The following is a 9,311-nucleotide window of genomic DNA, read 5'->3' as shown; positions in this document are numbered from 1 at the left end:
GGAATGCTGGGATTTGGTGCTGCATCGCTAGGGCCCGGGCCTCAGGTGATCGTAACAGTTCTGCCCGCCTGCTCCCCCGTGTCAACTCCAGGCTGTGCTGTAGACGCTCAGCTCTGCCCAAGCCTGCTCGTCTGTTCTGGCCTCTCCTGGTCTGTTCCCCACGGGGACTCCTGGGCTGCGGGCTGTGCTCCTCCAACTGCCCACGCTTTCCCAGCAGTCCCCCAGGCGCCACTAATCGGAGCTTTCCTGCAGGGGCTGCTGGACATGATGATTGCCGAGGAGGAGGACCTGAAGGAGCGCCTGCTCAAGAGCATCTCCACGTGTCGCAAGGAGCTGGACACCCTGTGCCAGGAGCTCCACTTAGATCCTTTCGAAGTGAGTCCCAGCGCTGGCTTCCTTGTTTTCTCCCACCCAGGTCGCAACAGCCTGCTCCTAGCTTGGCCTGGCCCCAGGTCCTCCGGGGGGGGATGGCACTCAGCTGTTTTGGACCACTGCTGATGATGTGTCCCCTCAGGAGGAGGAGAGCACCATCCTGCAACTAGAGAGGGAGCTGCGCACCCACATGGAGGTGTTGCTGAATCAGAAGCGGGAGAGAAAGCAGGAGCTGAAAGCCCTGCAGGATCGAGACCGGGATCTGTGCAACCTCCTTTGCGCCCGCCCGTACAGCATTGACAGCAGCGCCGTACCCAGCCTGGAGGAGCTCGATGGCTTCCGGCGCCACCTGGCCACGCTGACAACCGAGAAGGTCCGAGGGGGTGGGGTGTGTGCATGGGCACAAGCTCTGCGTGGTGCTGCCAGCTTCTAACCCTGCCTCCCTCCTGCAGGAGCGCCGGCGAGAGGAGTTCATGCGCACCAAGCGGCAGATCATCAAGTGCATGGAAGAGCTGGAGCATGTCCCCGACACCAGCTTCGAGCAGGATGTGGTGTGTGAGGACGAGGAAGCCTTCTGCCTCTCCACCGAGAACATTGCTGCACTCAAGGAGCTGCTCCAGCAGGTAGGGGCCCCGGGCCTGAGCTGCCCGGGCCGGGGCTTTGCCTGAAAACACTGAAGCTCCTGGACAGGGCTTGCTACATGGAGGTTTGAAGGGCCTGGTGGGGGCTTTGCCCAGGCCCCCCCCCCCAGGGGCTCTGCGCGGGGTGGAGCAGGACCCGGCAATGCCTGCTGGGAGCTGTGTGCTGACCGCTGCCTCCCCACTGCAGCTGGAAGCCCGGCAGGCACTTAACGAGGCGGTGTGCGCAGAACTGCGTTCCCGAATCCTGGAGCTCTGGGACCGCCTGCAGGTTCCAGCCGAGGAGAGGGATGCTGTGGCCCCACACATGACCGGGTCCCGCGCCAGGACCAGGAGAGAGGTAAGGAAGCCTGCCTGCCTTTGGGGGAGGGCAGGCTGCCTGCTCCTGGTAGCGCAGGCAGGGGGGAGGACCCAGCACTCCATCCTGTAGCTCTTGTGCAGGAGTCTGCAGCCGCTGAAAGCTGTTAGTCCCTGGAGCGCAGGCTGCTCCTGATACCCTGAGCCCGTGTGTGGTCTGCTCCCTCCCCAGCTGCAGCTGGAAGTGGACCGCCTGGAGGAGCTGAAGCTGCAGAACATGAAGGTGGTGATCGAGGCGATCCGCGTGGAGCTGGCAGCCTACTGGGACAAGTGCTTCTACAGTCCAGGCCAGCGGGAGGGTTTTGCCCCCTATTATGATGGTGTGTTGGGACCGGGGGGTTGGAGCCTGGTGTGCTGTGGGGGTTCCTGCTTGCAGCCGGCCTGGCCTTGTAACCCCGCTGTCGTCTTCCCAGAGGACTACACGGAGACCCTGCTGCAGCTCCATGACGCTGAGGTGGGGAGGCTGAAGCACTACTACGAGACACACAGGGAGCTCTTTGAGGCCGTCCAGAAGTGGGAGGAAAACTGGAGACTGTTCCTGGAGCTGGAGGTATTGACCCTGTGGGGAGCAAGTCTGAGCTATAGGTGCAGCACCAAGTGTCTGGCCCGGGGCTGTAGGGATCCGAGCCAACGATATCTGAGTTCAAGGGCCTGGGGTGGGGTAGTCTCCTCTTCCTGCACCGTGGGGGGGGGGATCGCAGGGTGCTGGGGTGGGCCTGGGCTGCCTTGTAACTGGGCTCTTGCACCTCAGCGCAAATCAAGCGACCCCAACCGCTTCGCCAACCGCGGGGGGAACCTCCTAAAGGAAGAGAAGCAGCGGGCCAAGCTGCAGAAGACTCTCTCCAAGGTGAGTGAGGCTCTGGGTGGGGGTGCCTGGGCCCCCCAAGTGTGCAGGTGCCTGCCCTCCTGCCCTGAGTGCTGGGGAGCTGGACTGGGGGTGGGGTCGTGGGTCTCCCACGGGGTCCAATGCTCGGGCCATCGGCAGGGACAAACAGACCACCCCCTGACGCCCCTTCCTGCAATCTGGCCCAGCTGGAGGAGGAGCTGCGCGTGCGCATTGAGGGCTGGGAGCATGAGAACCAGGAGGCTTTTCTGGTGAGCGGGCAGCAGTTCATGGAGTACGTGGCAGAGCAGTGGCAGCTCTTCCGCCTGGAGAAGGAGAAGGAGAAACAGGAGCGCGTGAGTGTGGGGCTGAGCGGCAATGGCAGCAGGGTGGGCTCAGATACGACGGGGTGCCCCTGCCCTCAGTCTGGTGCACCCCTTCCCTACCACGTGTGCTGGGCTGGTATGGGGCGGCGCAGTGCCTGTCTGAGGCCTATCTGAGGAGAGGGTACATAGCTCCAGTGCTGACAGACGCCAGTGTGTTGCCCAGGCTGGATCCCTCCTGTCTGGCGAATGGGCCTGAGCACATGTGAGGAGCTGCCCTTATGCCCTGCCTGCAGCTCCTCACAACTGCAAGTGCTGTGGTGCAGCTCTGTGCCAAGGGGTAGGGCCAGCGGCATCCCACACGCTCTGGACAGGCTGGGTTCCCTCTCTCCTGGCTGTCCTGACAGCAGGGCCCTCGCGTGTCCTCGGCAATCCTGGTTTGTGCGGGGGGTCCACTGGCTCTGCGCTCTCCTCCCAACCCTGCCTATTGGGCACAGCTGTAGTCGCAGCCCTGGGCACTGCCGCCCTGTGCTGCCACGTGTCTGGCGCAAGGTAGCTGGGACCAGTCACACTTGGGCTGGGCCATCCCTCGCCCAGTCCTGTCTGTAAGCATCTCTCCCGTGCAGCAACTGAAGAAGAGTCGGCAGATCGAGGGAGAGCTGCTGTATGGCGCCGTGGCCAATCCACCCGCCAAGCGCTGTGTGCTTGGGCCCCACGTGCCTGGCAAAGTAAGAAAGGTAAATTGCATGCCTCCTCCATCACAGCTGGTGCAGGGGTTCAGTTTTCCGGGGGGGCTAGCTGGTGCCCCTGAGCTGGAGAAGCCGGCACTGCAGACCCGGTGGTGACAGCAGTGTTGGTTGTCTCATGGTGGCACCGGCTCGTCTGCTGCATGCTTTGACTGGCTGCGCCCTCCAGCAGCAGCCAGGTCTGTGGCGTCCTTGCTGTGGCTACCCATGTTGGGCTGTGTGGCTGGGCTCTGGGCCGCTGTGATGTGCCCACATCCTCCGCCAACCTGCTTTCCCCTCAGCTACCCCTCCCAACAGCACCATGCACTCATGCTTCAGCACAGTGCTCTGCCACTCCCCGGTGTCCTGGGTGCCACCTTTCACAGGCAAAGTGAGTGCGCACAGCCGTCTGCCCTGCCAGGGCCCTCTCTGTGGGTCTGCCACCCCCAGCCACCCAGGGGACAAGGGGAATGTGAGGCATGGGGTGGGGTGAGACCCCCTTGCTCTATCCTGGGCTGCTCCGCTAGGATAGGGCCCCTGAGCCAGCACCTGCAGGTGTGCCAGGTAGAGCTGCTGTTGTGTCCTAGTGCCCTGCTGCCCATGGGAGTGTGGCCTGGTCTGGATGCAGCCCTAGGCCCTGCCTCCCGTCTTCCTGGGGCTCTGGAGCGCTGTGGGCAGGCTTGCCTGGCTGGGCATAGTGCAGGCTGCTGTGCTGTGCTGTGCTGGAAGGCTGGTGAGTGACTGGGCTCCAGCGCAGCTTGACTGAGCTCTGGTCTGGGACCAGGGTCGGGGCAGGAATGGGGATGAAGCCAACAGCACAGGGCCTGTTGGGCTCTGCTTGTCAGTCCTGCTTAACCACGCTTCTCTGTTGCAGCTCGGCCAGTCTGCTCGGCCCCCCGGCCATGCGGCCGCCCAGCCCCTGCGCTCTGGCCTCAAGGAGCGCAACAAGGAGAACGTGCCACAGCTGCATGGCCCCGGGCTGAGCGGTGGGTGCACCCCCATGAGTAACCACAGCGTTAAGTCTGTTGCCAGCACCTACTCGGAGTTTGCGGTAATTCACCTCTTTTTCAACCCACCTACCGCGTTGCGTGCAGCACGTGGCGCCAGGCCCTGCCCTGTCCAGCCCACCAGTGCACCCCTGGATCCAGCTTGGGCTGGTCTCTGCTCTGAGTGGAGCCTGGGCACATGGATATGGTGCTGTCTCCAACTCCAGTGAAGTCACAACCAGCACCTCTGCCTCAGACCCGGTTTTTGGGAAGGGACCCAAGTGGCTCCTTGCCACTCCCCTCAGTGCGGGGCACAGAACAGCTTGCTCACCTCCTCCTAACCACTCCCACCCCAGTGCAGGGGGGCTGGGAAGCGTGAGGGAAGAGACCCGACCCCTGCAACCCAGCCCTGCTGTGGCCACATTCCCGAGCCCCAATGCTCTGAGCCAGCTGGAGTAGCGCTTTGCTGCTTAGACAGCCTGTGGCCTGGCCAGGGCCAGTGCTCATGGCTCCAGTGCCATCATCCACCATGTCACTGGCCTCTCTCTTTTTTTTGCAGCACCAACTCTCAAAGGCCTCCAGGTCTGACAACAGCTCCCACGTCCTGAACTCCACCACCACCACCACCCTGCACTGCTGAGGCACGGCTGCCTGGCCTGGCCCCAGCGCCGCCACCAGCCGCTGTTCCCAGAGCCACCGCGCGCACCTGTCTCAGCCGCTGCCTGTCTGCTGGAGCCGGGTGGGCCCTGCCCCAGGCCTGACTTCAGCTTGGTCCCCTGGTGCTTCTCTGCTGCTTCGCCTAGTCGGGATCCCTGTTTTTATGGTGATTTAAACGTTTGCTTTCCTGCCCCAGCCCTGCTGCCACCTCTGCACTAGCTCAGCCTGGCGGCAGCCAGCCCCCCACCAATGAACTAGGTCAACACCTGGCTGCAGGGCTCAGGCCGGGGGGGCCGGAGCATAAGCTGGTTAAAGGGTGGGGGCCTCGGGCTACGGGTACTGCTGCCCCTGCCACGCTCAGCACTGCTGCACCTCCCCATGCTTATAAATACTGGCCCTGGACCGGTGGATAGGGTGCACCTTGTTAACACTACAGCCTTGCTTGGTTATTTATTCCCTGCTGCCTGGGCCCAAGCCGCTGCGGGTGGAGGGCTCCTGCTGCGTGTCTGTTTGTTCGTGGGGGGCCTGCTTGTGAGGAAGCTGTTGGGCATGTGTACGGGACTTGTTTTAACCGCTGACTGACCCGCTTCCCTGGTTGCCTTCTGGTGTCGAAGGGGAAGCGGGTTCTGTAACAAGACAAAGAAAGAATACACGAATAAACAATAAAATGGGGATCCGTGTGCCGAGGCCGCGCAGCTTGGTGGAGGGGGTGCTTCAGGTGCTGCTCAGTCTGTGCCTAGGGGTCTGCTCGTCTCCTCCCTGCAGTGGCACCACTGCCAGCATGATCTGTTATCCATAAAGTGGCAGCGAGGTGCCCCATCTCTGCAGCCAGAGGCCGAGGGAAGCCAGCAGCAGCACACGGCACCTGTTGCTTGACCCTGCCCTTTATTAGCATTCCTTGCAGGCCCCAGCTGCTGGAAGCCGAGGTTGAAGTGCTACACGTCCAGCCCAGCACAGGGCTTTTGCTTCCCTCCTGGAGGAGACTGACACATCCAACATGGCCTGCCTACAGCACGGGGCCGGGCAGGTGTCTGCCAGGCTCGGTGCCAGCAGCAGCGCTCAGGAAGGCTCTCCTTTCTCCACGGCACGCACGTAAGTCGTCCATGGGCCGCACACCACCTCCTCTACGCGCAGCCCATTGGCAGGGAAGTAGGCAACAGCTTGAGGCTGGTCGGAGCTGGCTCTGTCCCCATGCCCCAGCTGGCCGTATTTACCTGTGGAGGGAGAACGCAGGCCTGTGCTGCTGCCAAGTACCTAGCAGCTGCAGCGAGCTCCAGCCTGCCGAGTGCAGCTGGGAGGAGAGGGGGCCGGGTAGGAAGGGAGAGGATGTCACTTACCCCAGCCCCAGGTGTAGAGCTCCCCTTCCCCTGGAAGGAAGGCAGCCAGAGTCAGAGCAGGGCCCCCTGCCAGTTACCACCCTCCCTCCCAGCCCTGTGCTGGACCTAAGTCACCCTGGAGCCAGCGTGCGCAGTCCTGGGCCTGGCCAGGGTGTTTCAGGGATGCAGGGGTCTTGGAGGGGTGCATCGCAGGCTGCTCCACACTAGTCACCAAGGCTCGGGTGCAGGGCCAGTGTGTGCTGCATGTTGGGGCAGGGAGGTACTGTGCACCCGTGCAGGGTGCTCTGGCCTGGCTTCAGCCCGCCCCCCTGCTTGCAACAAAGCACGGGCTCCAGGAGGCTGCAGCTACCTATCCCCATATACCTGCGACACGGGGGAAAGGCTACACACACTTACTGGTCACAGTGGCCGTGTGCCGGGACCCGCAGTTGACCTGGCGGACCTCAGCCCCGCGAGGTAGGTCCAGCAGCGCTGGGAAGGCCTGGATTGAAATGAAGTGACTGCCTGCAGCAGCCTGGTGTGCTCCAGGGCTGGGCACCGAGTCACCTGGAAAACAGCCAGGCGCAGCTGGGAAACTCAAAGCCAGCAGAGGCTGCCCCAGCTGCGCTGCCAGCACACTCCCCTCCCACCTCCCATGCTGCTGGTGCTTCCCTTGCAGGGAGTGTGGGGCTTTGGGGGCAGACAGCAGCTCCTGCCCCCACTCCTGGAGGCTGGCAAGGGGGACTGGGATCAGCTAGAGATCAACTCCTGCCGGCAGCAGCCACAGGACCATTGGCAAATGGTTTTGAGTGGAGTCCCACGGGTCTGCCCTACATGTTCGTTAATAATTTGGGCACTGCCAGAGGAACCTTCTTGAGCACATTTACAGATGCCACAAGACTGGGAAAGATAATGAACGTGCTGGAAAATGCAAGTGCAGGTCAGAAGGATCTTGACAGACTGGAAAGTTGGGCTGGAGCAGCAGGATTAAGCTCGGTGCAGACGAACGCAAGGTGCTGCCCCTCAGGAGTAATCCAAAATACCAACAGAAAATGGAAAAGGATGCAGGAGTCCTGGCAGGTCAGACTCGCTAGGAGCCTGCAGCATGGTGCAGCTGCATGAAAGGCCGATGCGACTTGGGCTGCATCAATAGTAGCATCAGGTGCAAGATCCAGGAGGAGACGGTGCAGCTCCCCCACTCAGCCCGTTATCCCCCGTCTGTCCTGGGTGCAGGTCTGGTCTCTGCCTTTCTGCCACCATTCACAGACGGAGGCTGGAAGGGACCTCGGAAGATCACCGGGTCCAGCCCCCTGCACCAGGCAGGAAAGACAACGGGGCAGGTGCCTACCCTGGAAATGTTCGAGAGACTGGGTGGGCGACTGCACCCCTCTGGCGGGAGCTTATTGCACAGTCTGGACACCCTCACTACGAAGTTTTTCCTGATGCTGAGCCTAAAATAGTCTTCCAGGAGTTTGTGACCGTTGCTCCTGGTTTTCCCCCCCACGTACCCTGGTGAACAGCTGTTGACATATTCCCCATATACAGCAGGAAGCTGCTACCAAGTCCCCCTCAGCCGTCTCTTATTCAGGCTGAAGAGTCCCAGGCCCCTCAGCCTTTCCTCGGATGGCTCGCCGTGTACGACTCTGCTCATACGGGTGCCTCTTCTCTGGACTCTCTCAAGCTTTTCCACGTCCTTGCTGACGTGCAGCACCCAGAACTGGACGCGGTCCTCCAGCTGCGGTCTCGCCAGTGCTGAGCACAGCAGAAGCATCACCGTGGTTTTGCTGGAGATGCATCAGTTGATACCTGCCATGGTGCTGTTTGCCCGGCTGGCTACAGCCTCGCGCTGCCGGCTCATGGTCATATGTGGTCTATTATTACCCCCAGGTCCCTTTCATTCGTGGTGCCAGCCAGCTTGGTGCTCTCAAGCCTGCAGGTGCGTTGGGGGTTGCTCATCCTGAGATGAGCACTTCACATTTCTCAGCGCTGTACATCAGCAGGTTCCAGTCCGCCCAATTCGCCAGCCTGTCTAGGTCCGCCTGAATCTACAACCTATCTTCAAGTGGGACCATGTTCCCCATAACTTGGTGTTGTCCATGAACTTGGCCAGCGCGCTCTTCACCCCCACATCCAAATCATTAACAAAGATGTTGAAAAGCACCGACCCCTGCGGGACACTTCTGCCCACTTCTTGCCAAGATGACAGATCTGTTCCTACCCCACAGCCAGCTCCCGACCCACCTGCCTGTCTCACAGGTAAGCCCACAGTTCTCCAAGTTTTTCACGAGAACGGGGTCGGAAACCAGATCAAAGCCCTTTTGGAAGTCAAGGTACACAATGTCGGCCTCCTGAGGGTCCAGAGGCAGCAGCAGAGATGATCGAGGGCTTGGAAAGCAAATCCTAGGAGAGGCTGAGGGAGCTAGGCACGTTCACCTTGTGCAAAAGGCACTAAAGTGGGGTCGAGAGCAGTCTGTGCAGAGCTGCCCTGAAGGACAGGGAGAGCTCCTTTGCTCTCCTGCCACAGGTGCCGACCAGTGGCTTGAAGATGCAGCAAAATTAATTTAGTTTGGATGCCTGGAAACGCTTCGCCCCCGTCAGAGCAGGGAGGCCGTGGGAGAGATGCCCAGGCAGGGGCGGACTCCATCCCTGGAGGTGTTCAAGAAGAGGCTGGGCGGCCAGGGGGAAGGAGCGAGCCGGGCAGGCCTGGCAATGCCTGTTCGCCCCGTGGGTCTCCCTCTGGTTGCTGCTTGCTCCCTCTCCGCCCCTTATTTATCGTCTGCCTCCCCGGAGGCACCGGGCGCTGGCTACAGCCAAGGCGAGGGACGGCAACGGGACGCGCCGATTCTGCTGCTGGGACAAACGCTGGAGGGTGCAGGCGAGAGGGCCTTGCCCCTGCGCCCGGGGTCAGGAGTGAAACTTACCGTAGCCGGCCCTGGGGCAGCGCTTGCCTTTGTCTGCAGCAGGGGCGCGGGCTCGGCCCGGCGGGTCCCGTGTGCACCAACGTCGGCTGCCGCGGTCCTGCCTTTCCTACAGCCGGACCCTGCCTCGGGCTGGGGCTGGGGCTTTGCCCCGCGCCGATGCCTCCCGCCCCTGCGCTCAGCCCCATAGCGCCGT

General features: G+C 62.0%; 2 protein-coding genes across 2 annotated transcripts in view; one reads left to right on the top strand and one right to left on the bottom strand.

The window, feature by feature from the left end:
* LOC102388787 (protein regulator of cytokinesis 1) overlaps positions 1 to 6,095 on the top strand; it is a 10,223-nt gene extending 4,128 nt beyond the window's left edge. The window contains exons 3-13 of the mRNA XM_025212487.1: positions 253 to 375; positions 515 to 745; positions 825 to 995; positions 1,201 to 1,350; positions 1,540 to 1,687; positions 1,781 to 1,917; positions 2,119 to 2,214; positions 2,400 to 2,546; positions 3,140 to 3,241; positions 4,113 to 4,289; positions 4,784 to 6,095. Of these exons, the coding sequence (XP_025068272.1) occupies positions 253 to 375; positions 515 to 745; positions 825 to 995; positions 1,201 to 1,350; positions 1,540 to 1,687; positions 1,781 to 1,917; positions 2,119 to 2,214; positions 2,400 to 2,546; positions 3,140 to 3,241; positions 4,113 to 4,289; positions 4,784 to 4,864 (1,563 nt within the window). The 3' untranslated portion in view covers positions 4,865 to 6,095. The remainder of the gene's footprint in view (positions 1 to 252; positions 376 to 514; positions 746 to 824; positions 996 to 1,200; positions 1,351 to 1,539; positions 1,688 to 1,780; positions 1,918 to 2,118; positions 2,215 to 2,399; positions 2,547 to 3,139; positions 3,242 to 4,112; positions 4,290 to 4,783) is intronic.
* The window catches only part of UNC45A (unc-45 myosin chaperone A), a 15,657-nt gene continuing 12,286 nt past the window's right edge, over positions 5,941 to 9,311 (bottom strand). Inside the window, exons 17-19 of the mRNA XM_025212486.1 lie at positions 8,452 to 8,545; positions 6,615 to 6,764; positions 5,941 to 6,095 (exon numbers count right to left, since the gene is read on the bottom strand). Of these exons, the coding sequence (XP_025068271.1) occupies positions 5,941 to 6,095; positions 6,615 to 6,764; positions 8,452 to 8,545 (399 nt within the window). The remainder of the gene's footprint in view (positions 6,096 to 6,614; positions 6,765 to 8,451; positions 8,546 to 9,311) is intronic.

The sequence above is a fragment of the Alligator sinensis genome, unplaced genomic scaffold (genome assembly GCF_000455745.1).
Source record: "Alligator sinensis unplaced genomic scaffold, ASM45574v1 scaffold407_1, whole genome shotgun sequence".
Classification (NCBI taxonomy): domain Eukaryota; kingdom Metazoa; phylum Chordata; order Crocodylia; family Alligatoridae; genus Alligator; species Alligator sinensis.
The sequence above is the reverse complement of the archived record's forward strand: the minus strand, read 5'-3'. Positions and strand labels throughout refer to the sequence as shown.